The sequence below is a fragment of the Letharia columbiana genome, assembly GCF_014066305.1.
Source record: "Letharia columbiana isolate WasteWater2 chromosome Unknown Sc0000005_s0, whole genome shotgun sequence".
NCBI classification, from domain to species: domain Eukaryota; kingdom Fungi; phylum Ascomycota; class Lecanoromycetes; order Lecanorales; family Parmeliaceae; genus Letharia; species Letharia columbiana.
In genome coordinates this window covers 382849-402463 of record NW_023501041.1, presented here as the reverse complement: position 1 = coordinate 402463, position 19615 = coordinate 382849, and the positions used below count along the sequence as shown (strand labels likewise).

General features: G+C 35.3%; 4 protein-coding genes across 4 annotated transcripts; 2 read left to right on the top strand and 2 right to left on the bottom strand.

Moving 5' to 3' along the window:
- Positions 1-65: 65 nt before the first annotated feature.
- HO173_002528 (uncharacterized protein) lies at positions 66-2340 on the top strand (the record flags this gene model as incomplete). Its single annotated transcript, XM_037304461.1, has 2 exons — positions 66-519; positions 569-2340. The coding sequence occupies 2 exons, from the start codon at positions 66-68 to the stop codon at positions 2338-2340; spliced, it is 2226 nt and encodes a 741-aa protein (XP_037168554.1).
- Positions 2341-3142: 802 nt separating this feature from the next.
- HO173_002527 (uncharacterized protein) lies at positions 3143-3887 on the bottom strand (the record flags this gene model as incomplete). Its single annotated transcript, XM_037304460.1, has 3 exons — positions 3143-3389; positions 3675-3757; positions 3819-3887. The coding sequence occupies 3 exons, from the start codon at positions 3885-3887 to the stop codon at positions 3143-3145; spliced, it is 399 nt and encodes a 132-aa protein (XP_037168553.1).
- A 943-nt stretch (positions 3888-4830) lies between these two features.
- On the top strand, positions 4831-5937 carry HO173_002526 (uncharacterized protein; the record flags this gene model as incomplete). The annotated part of the gene is made up of 1 exon (XM_037304459.1): positions 4831-5937. The coding sequence occupies one exon, from the start codon at positions 4831-4833 to the stop codon at positions 5935-5937; it is 1107 nt and encodes a 368-aa protein (XP_037168552.1).
- A 5170-nt stretch (positions 5938-11107) lies between these two features.
- HO173_002525 (uncharacterized protein) lies at positions 11108-11428 on the bottom strand (the record flags this gene model as incomplete). Its single annotated transcript, XM_037304458.1, has 1 exon — positions 11108-11428. One exon carries the CDS (start codon positions 11426-11428, stop codon positions 11108-11110), a length of 321 nt encoding a protein of 106 aa, XP_037168551.1.
- Between the last annotated feature and the right edge of the window lie 8187 nt (positions 11429-19615).

Below are 19615 nucleotides of genomic sequence, written 5' to 3'. Positions count from 1 at the left end.
AATCGAAGCAAGAGGGAAGAGGAATGTCCCAACGTCTGCTCAAAGGTGCGGCTCGTCTCCAGGAGATGGCGGACGTGGCAAATCCTCAGCAAGCCGAGGAAGACCGCGCCAAGGTCTTCATGGACCGTCTACCCCACGTTCAAGCGGCCTCTCGTCGTCTGCAAGGTCAACTCGGGATCCACGGTGATGAGACCTGGCCCCTGCCACCACCGCCAATCGATCATAATCCCTTCCTGGTCGAAATGAACGCAATAAAGATCCGCGCTGCATTGGAGAATTGCAAGGACTTTGCCGTGACCATCGACCGTGAGTCGGACAAAATGGAGCTTCTTGATGTTGTCGCGATGTCTGGTCAGAAGCGCGTGGTGATGCAAACTGGTCAAGCCCCGGAGATCAAGCTTACTTCTTTCGAGGATGAGAAGAAAGCTAGAGAGACCGAGCAGTCTAATGCCATTGCACGTATGATGGACGAAGGTCGTCAGGAGGAGTTGAAAGAACTTGAAGATGAAGGCATGAGTGGTAAGTCTGGCGAGGCTTTCAACTTCAAGCATTGCTGACCAAACTTCAGAGGTTCCATCAACTCCAAAATCCTTGTTCCATAGCGTTGGTTCTTCCCTGGCGCCTACCGCCCCTCAAACCAGCCAAGGAAGCAATACAGCAGCAAGTGAAGGCGAGGAATCGCTCTCGGCCTCTCAAGGAGACAGCTCAGTGGATACCGCAGAGCGCGAACGGCGCGAGGAGTGGGAAGAACTCACGAGAGACCCTCGTTTCGTTGGTATCGGACCATATGGAGAGCCTGAGTATGATGGCCCGCCAACGCCGGATCCGGCGAATAGCTCAGACGCCACTGGTGCCACCCCTAATCCGAACCATGACTCTGAGGGGAACTCGATACCCCATAACACGCCGACGGCCAGCAATGACGACCGAGAGATGCGCACGTCATCATACGCGACTGGAACTGCCAGCGCTGATTCCGAACATATCCCGGCTGACCTTACTCCTCCCAGCCGAGAGCTTGGGGCTCTCTCCGTCCATGACAGTGAAGTAGGAGGGACACAATCCGTGATCGACGAAGCCATAGCTGTTCTCAACGCTCAAGACAAGGGTAAGGGCAGAGAGACAAGCCCTGGTGTTGATGAGACGATGTTGGACGGTCCTCGGGCTCAAGATAAGGGCAAACGGCAAGAGACAGGCTCAAGCGTTGGAGACAACTCTGCGTACGCTTCTCAGACTCAACAGAAGGACAAAGCCAAGCAGATGATCTCCGGGTCCCGCGACACCGATATAGACGACGGTGAAGAGCGTCACGGCAAGATGAAAGGCTCGAGCGGAAAACAGCTCGACGTTGCAGCGAGCCTTCGTAACCATTTGGTCACATTCCTTGATGAGAGCCAGCCCAAGACTAAGGAGCGTAACCCACCCGTCCCTCAGCCTCAGAGCATGCCCAATACCTTGACGGAAGCGATCTGCAGCCATATGCCACTGGAAGCTAAACCAATCCTTACGCTGACTCTCGAGCGCATCGATCCCCCCATACCATCTCCAACAGATCAACGATGTGTCCTTCTCAAACACTTTGAGGTTGGTCTGGATGGAGTCGAAGGTCTTTGTCAAGGCACAGCAAAGATCCCAGAGACTCCACTTCAGACTGCCGAACGCGAGAGGCGCGTTGGGAAGCTGGGAACATTCAAGCAAGGGCATGGAGGCTTTTATAGATCGTTGAGGAGCGCACAGCAAAAAGACCAGCAGTATGGCAAGGGCTACTGGTACTTTTTCGGAGTGAAGTTCAAGCAAAATAGCAGGGAACGAAAGCTGAGGAGGGGTGGAAAGTGGCTTGTCTTTGGTGCGCCGATCGAAGCGGTCTATCACCTGGACATAAAGAGAAGTCAAGAAAATGTGACTGTCCTGCTCGGCGGAGGGGTGGACAAGTCTGGCACCGCGATCAAGCCGTTCAAAGCCAACTTCAAACGTACGCACACTCTTTTCAGCAGAGGCGGTCTAGCTCCCATGGACATCTGGCCAGGTGGAGAAGATTGGGAGGATGGGGTGTTCAAGGATATCAGGGCGGCAATGGCAAACAATGGACTCCGAGTCGGCTTCCTTTACGGAGACACCCAGACCTTTGCTCCCCTGCCAAAGGGCTTCCCAGCCGCCGGCAAGTTTCAAGCAGAAAAGAAGCGCAAGGAGTCCGGGGCCGAGATGACAGAGGAAGAGATGAAAGCCATGGAGAAGAGCATGAAGCCCAAGCAATTGTCGGCCGAGGACATCGGTACTATTCTTGCGATGAGCGTCATCAACGACCGGGCCAAGCAGGACGCAGCCGCGCGTTCAAAGTAACGCAGCAAGGGGACACGTACCTTTGCAACTACACCGACCACGTCGAGGTAGCTTCTACAGACACCAGCATTGAGGATCAATAGGCAGATAGCGTGAGAACAGATGCAAAATTCCTCTAACAGACTCGAAAGTAACTGCGGTCATCTCTCGCTTGAAGTGACAATACTACGTGTAGAGCTTAATATATATCAACCAAGCGTGGAGATGAGTATGGTTCACGGAGAAAGAGTGCATGAGTGGAGTTTGACGTTCCGCCCCACCAGCCCTACACTATCGAGACAATAGACTTTTCTCCAGGCTCAAGAGAGCTTGGCGCGCTTGACATTGGCCGTCTTCCGCTCCCACCACTCCCGTAAGGCGGCGATGATCCACCGCCTGTAATGGAGACGGTCTTTCTCATCTCATCATAGTATGTAAGTTATTTGATAATGACTCTATTTGATATCGAATCTCTGTCTGACATATCTCGTAGAGGCATCCGTTTCCTGTCGGAGAGTAACAACGACCTTCGCGGCCGGAGTTCCTTGCTCAGCACGTATCGTTCCCTACTGAACGGCCACTAGACCGCCTCCTCTCTACAAAGCATCAAGGATGATATTCACATAGAGAGCGTCGGCGACGAACTTTCCCTTCAGCGCGAATGAGAGGGCAAATGTTTTTGAGATAGGTCGACAAGATCAGCGGTCGTCTTCGTTGAGTATCATTTGGGTAACGGGAAAAATGGTTACAAATCAGGGGAAGAGGACGCGTACCTCCTTTGGCCTCTACATCCTCGGTCGGTCTTCCGGTGCCGGCACCGTGATCACGAGGTTTCTTTACTTTTGCCTAGGCATTGAACTACGTCTGCAGGTGCCTTGATGGTTGGTGGTTTCGAGATCGTATCGATCCCTACTGAGAATTTCGATGCGTTGACAACGTCATCAACGATAGTCGCACTGTCATGATCGGAAAAGTATTCGTCGCCCAGTGATGTGACGGCCGCAGAATACTTCTTCGATGCTGTTGTCACGACTCGGAGGCCGCTTGCTACTGCAATTGGAATTGCAGAACTGCCTACAGATGAGCTGCCTCCCAAAATTATTGCCTGGCCCGTGGGCTGTACGCCGTTGCAAGGCAAGGGAAGCGCGAGGAAGTCTGACTAGTACAAGCACAATGGCCTGAGCGAAGGATAGCGAGTCAGGAAGGGGGCGCGACCGTGATGTCTGGGAGGACAGAGTCGAGCTAGAAGCCTCCTTGTTTCGAGGCGCTTGTACCGATGCCTATGCAGTGTCTGGTCGAGGCTGTGGTGTTTACTGCAATGGTGCGGGCGTAGATGCTGCGATAGGGGTTCTAACCCCATCACCCGCTGGCCTTTCTGGATCCCAGTGACGCCACCGCCAAATTGGACGACTTGACCTGCTACGGCGGCTCCGACAATCTGACATAGATGAGACTGAGTTGGAAAGGGGATGAGATGAAGACTGGGTACAGTGAGATACGACTGAAAGATAAGGTCGAAAGTATGGATCTTCCAACTGACTCGAGGGGCAAGGCGTAAGGATCTTCATGTTGCGCCGGCAGGGCATCATAGCGAACAACTGACTCTGATATACTGCCCAGGTCGCATTCTTAAACGTCAACTTTCAGGGGGGGTTTGGCTCCAGGAAGCGATGCTGATTGATAAATCATGATGAAAAATAACATCGAGTTTTGACTTTTCAAAAGAAGACTACTTGAGTACGTTAGATGACTCGGCTTCAACAAAGGTATACGTAATAGGACGAGAAAGCATTTCGAGTCTGCTTGCGTGACATGTTGAAATGTAAGAAGTAAGAGGTAAGAAATAAGATATAAGAAGTCAAACCTAACATGTGAGATATGAAGTGTAAGAAGCGGATACATGATGCAAGACGATTAATGATACTGATATATCGCGGACGTTACTTAGGGTCCGAATAGGCCGAGATGGCGGTCTGAGAATATGAGGGAGAGGGAACGGGAATTCTCAACACTCATCTTATCCCATTATGCCGTCATGCATGTACACCCCTCAGATCGGGTTAGTGTCCGCGCTAGATCTAGGATCTGTTTTAATACTTTTGAAATATTTCAAAATACAGCTACTTTTAATATGCATTGAAAACAGTCCTGCACACCCTTCACTACTCGACTAGTCGGATCCCTTCTTTATGAAACTTAGTCAGGACACAGTAACCTCAACATGCAGCAAAAATAATCCCTCACAATCTAACAGGTATCTCGGGATTGACATTCCCGAGCACTTTCTCACCCAGCTAAAAACATAAACAAAGAAAGCATGATACGCTTAAACATAGACTTCAACATCCGCTGGCACGACCATCTCAACGCCTTCACCCATAACACAACATTGTACCTTTCGACGTCGACTTACACAAACATCTTCCCCACCTTCACCCAAATACGACCATGTTGCCAAATACCGCATAGGACCACATTGTTAAGGACACTCACCGCTCACCGCAACGAAGGATGGACACAACGAAGCCCCACACCAAGTACCGAGCCTCCTGCGATGGGTGCTATCTTGCCAAGCTGAAATGCACAAAAGAGAGGCCGATATGCCCTCGCTGCAAGAAGCTAGGCTTAACATGCACTTATAGTCCATCTCAAAGAACGGGCAAGCGTCGTGCGCCAAAGTCCCAGGCGTCATCTTCAGGCTCAACAACGACAACGACAACACCAACAAGCCCGGCACCATCATCCTCAGGAGTCTTGGAATGGCAGCCGGCTGCATCCTCTCAGGCCAGTACCATGGTGCCAACAGAGACTCTGGCACTACCCTTCGAAAAGGCCTTTTTCGCACCAAACAATGACCCCCAACAATCCCCAATGGACGCGACAATGTCGAATTGGCCTAGTCCAGCGAACGCGTTACAAGACTTTGATTCGGACCTCCTCGCCCCCTGGCGCGGATGTCTGCCTAGTTCAGAGAAAGATGATCCTCTGTTCGAAACCTCAGACGATTTTGTAGACGATTTCATTAGCATGACTGCACTACCTTCCCACCAACAGTCCTTCAACGCAACGAACGGGGCACTCAGCCACATTCTCCAGACCTGCAACTGCTTCGACTCCATAACCCAGATCCTGCAAAAGGTGCACAATCAATCGCGACGGTCCAGCAATCCCAACCTCGAAGCGACGTTGAGCTGCAGCAAAGAAGTGACCGCTCGGGGCGAGGCATTGCTGAATTGCACATGTACCGAGGACAGCACCCTCGTCATGCTCTTCGCGGCCTTGGTGGCAAAATACCTATCGCTATATGCCGCCCACATCGACCTCACCTCTTCCTCCTGGACATTCCTCGCTGACATCTCCGCCGCCTCCTCTCGCGTCACGATTGGAGGATACACTATGGATGCGGAGGACGAGGAACGGTTGCGGATAGAGATTGTACTGATGGAGCTGCAAAAGTTGAATACACTGTTGATGAAGTTTCAAGGCAAGTTTTCGTCGTCGGAAATGGGCTATGAGAGCCATACGTATGAGACTATGGTTGCTTTCTTGAATATGAGACTGAGGGAGGCGATGGACAAGCTGCAGCGACAGAAGCAGAGATACCAGCCCCCCTCGTAGCAGCAAGAAGGCCATGTAGTCGGCAAGTCGACGTGAGAGGGGTCTGTAGGCTTGGTGCTGTCGTGGACGCTGCTCCAAAAAACAATACGCCTCTGCTGGCCCTGCGGCAATGATTGTACATTCAGACACTGCCAACCTTTCCATCTCAGAGCAGGTGCTTTCGATGACTCAACTGCAATAAGCTCGCTTTCTTCGAACTCTTCCAGTGCAACCTCAATTAGATGAAGGCTCTTTAATGCTGAGAAAAGTTCCCCGGTGTACGACGAGATAACAGGTCATTTTGACGGGTAAATTACAAATTCATACCCCAAAACCTTGGATCCTAAATTCATACCCCTAATTACATTTTCATACCCCTCCACCAAATCTTGGGGTATGAAAATGTAATTTACCATTCTTTGGGGTATGAATTTGTAATTTATTAAACTACGTCTTTAAGTGCCCGGCACTTAACGTCCCTAAAGAAGCCCCGGGAGCCTTAAAAAGCCCCTAGAAAATTGAACCCTAAATTTATCGCGGATTGGGGTGAGTTGGGGATTTAAGAGCTCGCCTCAGCCCCGGAGCGAGATTTCGACGAGTTACACGGCGAACCCTAGAGGTCTTCAGTTCGGGGCTCCCGGGGCCGGTCCGGCCTGATTTCGCAACCCCCGAAGACCTAACCTCAGCGCACTATGGTAAATTACATTTTCATACCCTAAGGAATGGCAAATTACCGATTCATAAAATTAGGGGTATGAATTTGTAATTTACCCTCATTTTGACTCGTACGAACCCTGCACTTCGTAATAGGGCTGCACGAATTCCTCGAGACACGGCTCGTTGTACACGTGTTTGGCACGGTACGGTCCGTGAATGGGAGTTCGGGCTTGTCTAAGGGTTTGAGATGCGGGCGATGGGTTGGCTAGCCTTTGGAGTGTCGAAAGGGGCCCACTAGTAGTTCGGGAATGGTTGAACGGAACAGTTCTACTATGTGAGTAGCAAAGGATATAGAATCTATGAAAGCCTACGGCAGCAGGATATTTATTGTTGGTTTTGACGGCTTATGGCCATTAGCCACGGCTTATGGCCATTAGCCACAATGTGGCTGGGGGCTACAGCCATATAGCCATGGGCAAACATAGCCATGGGTAATATAGCCATGGGCAACAGTAGCCATGGGTGACATAGCCATTGGCAACAGTAGCCATGGGTGACATAGCCATTGGCAACAGTAGCCATGGGTGACATAGTTATTGGCAACAGTAGCCATGGGTAACATAGCCATGGGGAACAGCCATATAGCTATGGCTATGGTGTGCCAGGGTAATCAGTCCACTTGGCGCATATGTGGAACTAACACGCCTGGAAGGCTGAGATGTATCCCCCGAAGTGATCCGATTTACTATGGGCCACAAGCCGAAATCGGATGACTCGAAGGGACGAATCTTTAGTGATTTGGCAAGCGACTTTTTGCATTTATATTAGGCCTATGCCCACTGCATAAAGTTCTTTCCTTATGTTCTATCTATCTATATATGCGATCTATTTATATAGCATTCATATATAGCCCTAGCCCTAATTGTATTAGACATAGCCTATTATATTATTAATAGGTTATAAGCCCGATTAGCCATTAATCGAGATTTTAGTCTTTCGCTATATCTACTTATTATTACTATAACCTCTCTAAATATTAGAGAATATAGCCGTCTCGAGAATTCCGCCGAAGAATACTCGGAGATAGAACTATAGTAGGCTAAGAAACGAGATCGTTTATTCGCTAAATAGACTATTAGAATCGATATAGATATAATATTAATATAGGTATATTAAATAAGATAACTAAGATATCGAACTATATAGATGAAAAGAAGGTATAATATAATAGGAAATATCTTCGTTAAGGCTCGCTAGCTATAGGACTAAGAAATATATTAAGAATACGCTCGTAATACTATTCCCCTTCTTCGTTAAATTATATTCTATAATTAATAAGTGAAAAGATAGAAAAATAAGTATATATATACGCTTAACGTCTGAAAAATAATAAAAGTAGTAAAGAAATAATCGTATCCGGGAACCCTAGCATCGTACCTTTCTTCGTTAGAGATATTAGAGACGATAGTAGCTTTTTATATTTACGCTATAGCGACGTCGCTAGCCGAGATATATACGTATATAGAGAGTCTAGTTAAGAGAAAATCGATATAATATAACGAAAACTATATCTATAAACGTAGATATAAATAATAGTAATTTCCGAATTCGTATTTAAGCGGATAGAATATTAGTAAAATAATACGATATAATTAATTAAGAGTTTCTAAATCGAATCGAGTCGTAAGCGCTAAAAACTCTAATTTAATATCAAGTAATTTTAATATAGTCTTCTCTATAGTATATTATTTAGCTAATATTAATTATATTTTATAATAGCGATAACGTAATCTATATATATATTAATATAGCTTCGAAAGATCTTTAAAGTTATTAAAAAGCTTACTTTCTCTCTAGCTTAAGAATAAAATTACTTCTATATTAAGCCTCGCTATAAGACTATTCTAGAAAACTCTTATCTTATTAGAAAGTAACTAAGAATTTAGTAAGTCTTAACTAAGAATATTAATTTCTTCTCTAATTTTCTCTATTTCTCTCTATCTCTATTTCTAATATGTCTTAATTAATTCTTAACTTTAGCCTCGTATCCTCTATAGCTCGACGTACTGCAAATCGATATTAAAAGAATCATCAAAAACAAAATACCGAGCGCGCTCTCTCATAGTTACACTCTTAAAATCAGCTACGATCTTAGAGAAAAGCTTAAAGTCGATAATAACGTCGATTACCTTCGTGCGATACAGGTATCGCATTATAATCTTAATCTCAGCCTACGATATCTTAAAATCTTTCTTAAACTACTCTCGAAGGTATTAATTCTATACGTATTATCGAGACGTAAATAGATATCTTTAAGCTCGGTACTTCAGATCCCGATATTAAACGCCCTATATTCGATATTTATAATATATATCTCGGCGCTCTGAAACGCGTTTACGGAAAAGTCGAAATAAGTTATTTTCATCTTTAACGAGAGGTTGTCGAGGATTTATGTGATGATCTCGTATATTAAATACGTCTTTAGAAAGAGCGATTCTTATAAGAGCCTATTAGTATAGAATTATAAGACGCCTTAGATTACGTATTTCACGTTATGAAAGATTAGTATATAACGGCCGATTAGCCTTAAATTAAGGATTAACTTAACTTCGAGACTTTATTATATATAGCGATTCGGTATAAAGATCTTAAGACTATTTATAACATCTGCAAATCTGAAAAGTTTCTACAAAATTTGAAATTGCTAATCGCGCGTGTGTCGCGGAAATTACAAAATTCGTTAGATTAGTAAATCTAATTAGAATTCGCCTAAATTCCGCCGATTTAGTAACTATTCTAATCTTTTCCGTTAATTCTATTAATTTAATAATAATACGTATAAAAAAAAAAAGTTTTAATAATCGATATTACGACGATAAGATTCTACGATAATAAGTATTAACGTTAACTTAAATTTAGCTATAGAATTAGATAATTTAATAAAATTAATCGCGTAGATAATACTCTAATATAGCGTATAATAATATATATATTAATAATAATATATATTAATATTATATATATATAGAATAGTACTTAAAGTATATTAAAGTATATTACGTAAAAATTTTAAAGTTATTAAAAATTTTTTAAAGTTACTAAACTAGTAGAACTAACGAAAAGAGTTAAATATAAATAAAGTCTATTAAATAGATTAAATTATACTTATAATACGAACTCGGCGTAAATCGTATAAAAATTTACTTTTCAAATTTATAGATAAAGTAACTTCGATTTATAATTAATAATCGTTATAAGAAATTTCTTTAAAGAAATTATAGTTATAATCTTAACGAAGCGAATAATCTTATATCGATCTTAAAATAAGTATTATAAATAATTTCGAGCTTACGAGAACGGCCCCTCCGGTAGAAGCCTTCGAAGGGTTCTCGAAGAGCTTTCGAAGGGTAGAGAGGTTTAGAGAATTCTCTCTTAATAGAATTAATACTATATAGTAGTAATCTTCTTAGTCTTCTTAATCTTCTCAGTCTTCTCAGTCTTCTCAGTCTTCTCAGTCTTCTTAGTCTTCTCAGTCTTCTCAGTCTTCTCAGTCTTCTCAGTCTTCTCAGTCTTCTCAGTCTTCTCAGTCTTCTCAGTCTTCTCAGTCTTCTTAGTCTTCTTATATTCTCGGCAAGTTTTCCACTACTGAGTAGCCCCGCGCCCTAGCACATATTATTAGCAACGGGGATCTACGCGGAAGGTTATATATAAGATAATTCCCGATTAATATAGATCTAAGGGATCGATTCTCGGTTTTAGAAAAAATGAGGCTATTATAAAGACATCGAACGATTTTAATTCGACTGAAAATGGAGTGTTTGAGGTAGTTCCGGCCCGAGAACGCTATCGCTATTGAAGGCCCCTCGCCCTAATTTCTTTATAGATAAGACTCTTCGAGATATCGCTTATGAAAGTCGTTTACCAGATTCTAGCAATTTTCGAATTCACCGCCGTTCGTATTATATTAGTTGAGGTTATTATCGAGATTTTCCCACTTAACTTTATACTTAAAACGGCTATAGATTAATTTAAAGCTAAGTATTTCTTTAATAATCTATTCGATTCGATTATTAATAGTAATATACTTCGGCGAAGAGTTTATCTACTCTAATAAGAAGTTATTTACTATAAGATTTAAGAGATTAAGATAAAAGACGTCGTAGATTCTTATAATTAGCGAAAGTTTTAGATAATATAAGATTCTTATAAGATCTATAATCTCGAATAAATTAAGTCTCTTATAGTTTAGTTTGCGGGAAGGGCGATTAAAGATAATATTCTTACTATTTAAAAAGATCTTATCGTCTATTTAAAAAGTAACCTTTTATTAATACTTATTAGCTTATATTATTAGAATTAGTATAGATGCGATATTAGTATAGGTGAGATAGAACTAGAATAATAAGGCTATCGAACTATGTAGGTAGGAAGAAGGCATGATATAATAGGGGATGTCTCCGCCAAGGCCCGCTAGCTATAGGGCTGAGTGGTGAGTAGTGTGTCAAGGGTACGCTCGTAACACTACCCCCCCCTCTCAATAGCCATGGCCCCCATGGCTGGTAGACCGGAGATGCACGCCCATTGCTTGCCCTGTGTCTCCAAACATCCATAGTCCGTGTAGGCCTCGACCGGAGAAGATTTGCCGAGGTGTAGTGGTAGTAGTCGAAAACATCGGATCGCATGCTGGTCTTGACTGTGCCATCCATGCCTGCCATACCCACATTGTCCTGCAGAGATCCTGGAGATATTGGCCATATCTTGCCTGCGTGCCAGCAAGATTCTCCGAGTTCTTCTCCTTGTCCAGTCTTCTTGTCATAATCCTTCGATAGAATTGAAGAAAATCCAACGCATGCATGTGTCATGAATCCACCTCCAACACCCGTTGGCAGCCTGGCCTGGGAGCTGCACTGTAGATTTGCCCTGTGTCTCCCATGCTCTTGCCATCAAAAATCCATTGCATCCTTTGTCTCAACTCGTAGCTATCTTGCTTGGTAGTTGTCCACTGCATCCATCCGCTTTGTAAGCCTACCGCTTCGACTGCCGATCCCACGTACCCGCTTCGACTGCCAGTACCCCGTAGGCCTACCCGTCCTAAGCTGCCAGTCCCATGTATCCGTCCTAAGCTGCCATAGCGAGTACTCAGCAGCCAATGACCTGACTGACGTAGATGACTCCCGTAACTCAAGCACTTGTTGATTCGTGGGATTTGGTAAGAAGATAGGGAAAGAATCGAATGTGTTGAATGTCATTTGGTAGCAGGCTCACTATGTAAATGCCGCATATGCCCTTGTAGCAGGCTCACTATGTGTGTTATCGACATGCTTAGTGAAGAGGTCGAATCGAGTCGTTTCGGGGCTGTTCCCGTCGCTATTGCAGCAGGCTCACTGTGGTGGGGTGGTGTTGTCTGTCAACTTCTTTGTGATTCGCTTGCAGTACGAATGGTCCAGCGGTGCTTTATCCCTCCTACTGTCCAGAGGCCGTTCCGTTATACCGAAACGAATTACCCGTTTAGTGGACTAACTTAAGGATACGATGCCTCAAGTTCCTATCTTAACCTTAATCGGTCGTAATATCTTGATCTTAAGTTAGTATCTTAACAAAGCCCTTATCAGCGCGTTTATTTATTAATTATTTATCCGCTAATTCGAATAGGCGTGAGTGTGCGTTAATTGGCCCGTATATATTTCTCTTTATCGAGTGTATAAAGGAGCCTTATTATAATATCAGGACTAGCATAGATGCGATATCAGTATAAGTGAGATAGAACTAGAATAATAAGACTATCGAACTATATATGTGGGAAGAAGATATGATATAATAGGGGATACCTCCGTTAAGGCCCGCTAGCCATAGGACTAAGTAGTAAGTAATATATTAAGAATACGCTCGTAATTTATATAACTATAGCCTTCTAAGCGCGATCTATATTACTTTAAATATATTTAAGAACTTATTTCATATAGTTCGTAATATCCTTCGCCTAAGTAGTATTAAGACGCTTATATATAATCTTATAGTCGATAGTATTTAAGCTAAAAGTTATTCGAGAATAAAACTTCTTATTCGCGAGGAAAGATGAAATATTAATAGTCGATAAGATAGTATTATTATTAACGAACTCGATAATAGATAATTATCTTATTTAGTTATTCTATATATAGTTATAGTATATTTAAAGATAACGCTTTATATTCTAATTCGCTTATTTAATCTATTTATCGATTTTAGAATAAAAGGCTATTAATAGCTTAACTATAATATCTAGTCTCTCGTAAAAAGACTTTTATATAATAGCTATGAATTAAAAGTCTTAATTCGATATTATTAAGATCGATAGATTATATAAGCGAAATACTTCTTTAAGTAGTAAGTTAACTATCTTCTTAGCGATAATATCTTTATCGATATTAAAATAAACTATATAGTAATATTTCTTAATAAGCTAATCGATCGCTATCTAAATAGCGTTATAGTTATTAAATATAGATAAGTCTATAACGAAGTCGACTAATATATCTTACTATTATTTCTATAAGATTAATAGAAATTATAGTAAATTATACTTTCGATCGCGAGATATTTTAATTCTTTAATAGATATAGTAATTCTTAACGTAGATAGCTACGATAGCCCTTATATCTCGCTAATAATATTTTCTTTTAAGTAATTTATAGATATATACTATTTCGAAATAGTCGTAGAATAATTAATTATATATCTCTTAAATAATATCGATATATATATTATTAAATACTTATATATCTATAAATCTAAAAAGTTCCTTTTCGTACGATTTTCGTCGAGTCTATATTATAAGTATAATTTAGTCTATTAAGTAGACTTTATTTATATCTAATTCTTTTCGCTAGTTTAGTAATTAAATATAATAAACTTCGCGTTTAATAAGTTAAGATAGTATTTATTCGAGTTAGCTAGATTTTAAAGCGACTATAAGCTATTAATTTAATAGTATATATCTAAAAATTCGAGAAACTATACGTAAGATAGGTTTTTTAAATTATTCGAGTTAAATAATATTATTAATAATAATAATATCTATTAAAAATTTAATTTAATTAATTAAATATATATTAAGAAGATTTTCGAGATTATTCGAGCTAGATAGTATTACTAATTATAATAATATTTATAAAAATTCTAGATTAACTAATCTCGCTAGTAATATTAATATTTATAGCGTATTCGAATTAAACGATATCGCCGATTATAACGACGTCTCTAGAGTATTTAATTTAAATCGAACTCGATACCTCTAAGCATCTAATAAAAGTTATTAATTTAAGATTTATCGCGATATCTTATCGTAATATTAATAATATTTATAATCTCTAAAATATAGATTTTTAAATAATTAAAATTTTAAGCGCTATAGCGGTGCTTAATCCTTTATTAATTCTTATTTAATTCGCCTAGTAAATAAAGAGACTAACCCTCCCTATTCTATTTACTACGCTATATATTCTTTATATTTTTCCTCTCTATTTAATATAACTTTATTAATTTATAAATACTTATTCTCTTCGTAAATCGTTTTTTCTCTTATTTACTATAGTAAAGCTATAAACGATATATTAAAGTTTAACCTTTTTTATCTATCCTCCCTACTTATCGAGATATAAAGTATTTATATTTTAAGCTTAGAGAGATTCGAGTTCTAATTATTATTTATTAAATCAATTTCTTTCTATTTAGTTATTTTATATATTAATTATTTCTTAATAACTCGCGAGATCTTCTCGTTATCTTCGAGTAAATTTAAATTTAACCTCTTAAATAATTTAGTATTAATAAACCTTAATATAACTTCTCTTAAAGCGCTTATAAAGTTTAATTCCTCGATAATATTATCTAGCGAATTCTTATATAGATTATTTAATTTAGAGGGTTTTTATACCTTTCTTATTAATTTAAAATATATCTCTAGAATACGCTATCGTAATATATAATATATAATAAGTCTTTTCTATTATTTTATATCTCTTTAAAACTTCTTAATATACTCGTATATTTCTAAGAAGTATTATAATTATATAAGTAGTAAAATAATATATCTATAAATCTAAAAAGTTCCTTTTCATATAATTTTCGCCGGGTTCGTACTATAAGCACGATTTAGTCTATTTAGCAGACTTTATCTATATTTAATTCTTTTCGCCGATTTAGTAACTATTCTAACTCTTTCCGCCAGTTTTATTAGTTTAATAACTTTAAAAAATTTTAGTAACTTTAAAAATTTTACGTAATATACTCTAATATACTCTAAGTACTATTCTATATATATATGACATTAATATATATTATTATTAATATACGCTATATTAGAGTATTACTTACGCGACTAATTTTATTAAATCGTTTAATTCCGTAGCTAAATTTAAGTTGGCGTTAATACTTATTATTATAAAATCTTATCGTTATAATATCGATTATTAGAACTTTTCTTTTTTTATACGTATTACTATTAAATTAGTAGAACTAGCGAAAAAGATTAGAATAGTTACTGAACCGGCGGAATTTAAGCGAATTCTAATTAGATTTACTAAATCGATAGAATTTAAGTAGATTCTAATTAGATTTACTAATCTAACGAATTTTATAATTTCCGCGATAAACGCGCGATTAGCAATTTCAAATTTTATAGAAACTTTTCAAATTTGTAGATGTAATAAAGAGCTTACCTTTAACTTTCTTATTATTTTATCTTTTAATATAAAAATATCTAGAATTATAGTTCTTTAAATTATAATAAAGAGCGGTTACTATAAAAATTATAGTATTATCGAATAAGAGTAATTAAAGATATTTACTTCTTTATTTAAATTTAAGAGATACTCTCTTACTATAGAAGAAAATTTTATATAACGATATAATTATTAATTAAGATAAGAAGTATTTCTTATTTTAAAGACTATTAGCTAAAGAAGCTAATTAATCTAAATTTCGTAAAATATATTATATTCTATCTATTTTATAAATCTCGATATATAAATTAAAGATCGATTAATAAGTCGCTAATTATCGTTTTTAAATCTTTAAATAACGATATTATATAGATTTTAAGATAAGATTAAATAATATCTCGAATTTTCTTTATTAGAGTTAAACGAAAATTGTCTATATAGTTAAAAAGCTATATTCTCGTTAGAAAGAGCTTAAAGTATTAATAGTAATAATTAATTAAAGATATTAATATCTTTCTCGCCTCGAAATATATAGATTAATTATCGATACTTCGTATAAATCGAATACTCTTATAGAGTTACTATCTCTAATCTCTTTATATTTTAATTATTACTTAATTAAGCGCGTTAATATAATACTTTAATTAGAAACTTAGCTCTTAAAGATCTAGATATTTAAGATCTTTATTAGTTATAATTATTATAAATAAGATAACTCTTATTATTTTAAATATATTAAGATACTCTTTTTTAATATTATAATTATATTTTTCTCGTTATATTAAATTATTCTAAAGCGCGATCTAACGATTATCTTTATTTAAGCTATCTTATAAAATATAATTTATATATCTTTCTTTATTCTAATCTATTAATAATATATAATTCGATATTATTAGAGACGCTAACGAAGCTTTAAATTTCTTTATTTTATTTAATAGATATATCGATAAGAGGTTTAAATAAGCTATATATTAATAACGCGACTTCGATATAATAGCGTTTAACGACTCTATTTAGCGTAATACTTTTTAATATCGAATTATCTATAGCGATTTAATTATTATTCTACTATATTTAAAATATATACTTATTTTTATATCGAAGTTTTATACGAAGTACTTTAACTTCGTTATTATAAAGGCGACTTCTCTTAATAAGTTATTTTCTATCTCGACTTAGTATATATTTATCGATCTAGATATTTAATTATATAATATATTCTTACTTTATTCTATTAATTCTAATTCTTTATCGCTAATAAGAATTATTCTAAATTCTATAGTTTATATTAACTAATTTATATTAATATTACTCGATTTTAAAACTAATTAACTAATAATTAATATTATTACTCTTTATTCTAGATTTAATAATTTTAATACTTAATCGAGATTCGAATAAGAGTCTTTCTATCGCTTTCTATTAAGATATTAGCTCGATAGAAGATATAGATTAAATAAGAATATATCGAGTTTACGATCTTCGCCTTTATCTTTAACTTTAAAAAAAAGATCTTTTTTAATATCTATAATAGTATATAAAATTAAGAGAGTATCGTTAATATTAAAGAAAGCTTCGTTATATATAGTAGTTATAATTATTAATAATTTCTTTATCTTCTATAAATTAATAGAGTTATTTGAGAATTTATTATCGTCGTAGTTAAGTACTATATATATATATTCTTCTTAAACTTATATATTCTATAGCGTGTAGGCGATCTAAAATCTATCTATCTATATTCTTTAATATATCTTTTTCTCTTATTAATCTTTTTTATTTTACTCGCTTTCTACTAATATATAATTAGTAATATCTTCGCGAATAAATAAGCTATAATTTATATTTTTTATCTTCTTAATTTTCTTCTCTCTTCTAGCGTTTTTAGCTCTCTTCGTCGCTATTCTCTTTTTTATATTCTATCTTAAAGTTTTTATAATCTCTATAATTTAAACGTAGTAGACTTATTTAGTAGAATATAAAGTATTATAAGTCTTCTATTTTTATTAAAAATTAGAATAAAATTAATATTAAATGCTAAAAATAATAATAAATAAAATATAAAAGTAAATACGTTTAAATAGATAAAAAAATGAAAGGGTAAAGAAAAGTTATTAACTTAAAAAGGGGGCTATTAATTAGCGCGTTTTTAACTTATTTAAATTAAAGCGCGTCGAATTTCTATCTAAATTCGACTACTTATTTAACTTAAATATCTTATTTAAATTAAATAACGTTTTTATTAATAATCTCTATTCGAATTAGATAAATTTTCTATTAATAATTAACGTTAAGTTAATTATTACTTATTATTAAATATTATTACTCTAATTACACTTTCTTATTTACTTTTCTATTCTCAAGTATTTTTCTATAAATAATATCTATTTTAGTATATATAATTATAGATTTTCTAGTATAAATACTTATCGATAACGATTACTTTAATATATCGATAATATATTTTATTTTCTAGATAACGTTATATATGAAATTATAATTTACATAATTATCGATAACGATATTATTATAGACTTTATAACTATTAAAAATAACGTATAGTTCTTTTTAATAACTCGAAGTCGTTTTATATATAATAGTATATTTCTATTATAGTTAATATCGCCTTTTTATAACTTCTATTAATAAGATATAGAGATTAAATATTAGCTTTAACGCCTTTTATATTATCTCTCTCTATTTAATAAAGATCGCGTATTTTCTCTAATTAAAGCCTATTAGAATATAGCTTATAAAGAAAACTTATATTAATAGATTTTCTAGAAGTTATTTAAGTCTAACGCTATTAAATAATATAAGACGTTAATTATATTAGAGATAAAGATTTTATATCGTATAAAGTGTAAAAAGATATTTAGAGAAAATAGAGATTATAGATTATTTTAATAAGATAGACTTTTTATATTATAGAATTTCTCGAAATTAATTAAGCTTTAGAGAATATAACGATTATAATATAAATATCTAACTATTTCTTATATATATATATACTACGACTTCGAATTCTTTCGCTAATAGCGAGAATAATCGACTTAGACTATTATATCGCTTTATATATTTCTCTTAATATCTTCGCTATCTTTTTCTTTTCTTAAGATAAATAATCTCTTCGCGTATTAATAATAGTAGATATATATAAAAAATAAATACTTATTCGCTTAATATTCTTTAATTATAAAGAATATAGAATTTTAATCTCGCTTATATATCGATAATATAATTATCTTAAATTTTCGGGAATAATTAATTTTAATATCTTTATTATCGATATAATATATAATTCGATCTATTATAGTATTATACACTTTATCTTCTTTTAATATATTTATAAATATATTAAAATCGATATTATTTATTATAATGCGAATTAATATCTAGATCTTAATAATATTAAGAAGTAATATTAATATATTAATTATAATTTTTTTTAAATATATATAGAAACTAGCTCGATTAAAGATATATAATTATAATATAAAGTTAATATTATTAATAGAGATAGACTATTTATTTAGTCGTCTACGTTTATAAGCTTATATATATATATAGTTAATTTTTATAATTATATCTAATTCGTAATTATTTAATTATTCTCTTAAAATATTAGATATAAAGATTCTTAAAAAGATATTCTTTAATTACTTAAAGATTTCGTTAAGCTTTATTTAATTATAAAGAACGTTAAGCGCGCTTCTAATTAGATATCTCTTTTCTATCTCTTATTTTAAAAAGAAGTAAATCTTTTTATAATTAGACTCTTTTATTATTAAGCTACGCGAGATAATTAATATTATTTAAATTCTTAAATTAATATTAATATAAAATAATTTAGATAAGATAGATAAAGATAATATAACGCTAACTTATAAAGACTTATATTTTATATCTAAGATTAATTAAATTATAGAATTCTAAAAGAAGTAGAATAATTCTAAAGGAAGATATATTAGAAAGAATATTATAGAATTAATAGAGATTCTAATTTAGAAATAAGTCTTATAGATCGATCTTTATTTAATAAATCTTATTATATTATTTATTTTATCTATTTAAGAGATTAATTAATAGTTAAATCGAATAGTTAAAATTAAATAATACGATATAAAGTCGGATTATACTATATATTATTTAGATATTTAAAATATCTATTTAAAAATAATATATATCTTTTCTAATCTCTCTATCTATTATATATCTAAATTATCTTATCTTTTACTTCTTTACTTATATCGTTATTCTTATATCTATTATAAATATTAACTCTTAAGTTAAGTATCTTTTATTTAATCTTCTTATTTAGAATTTTTTTATCTAGA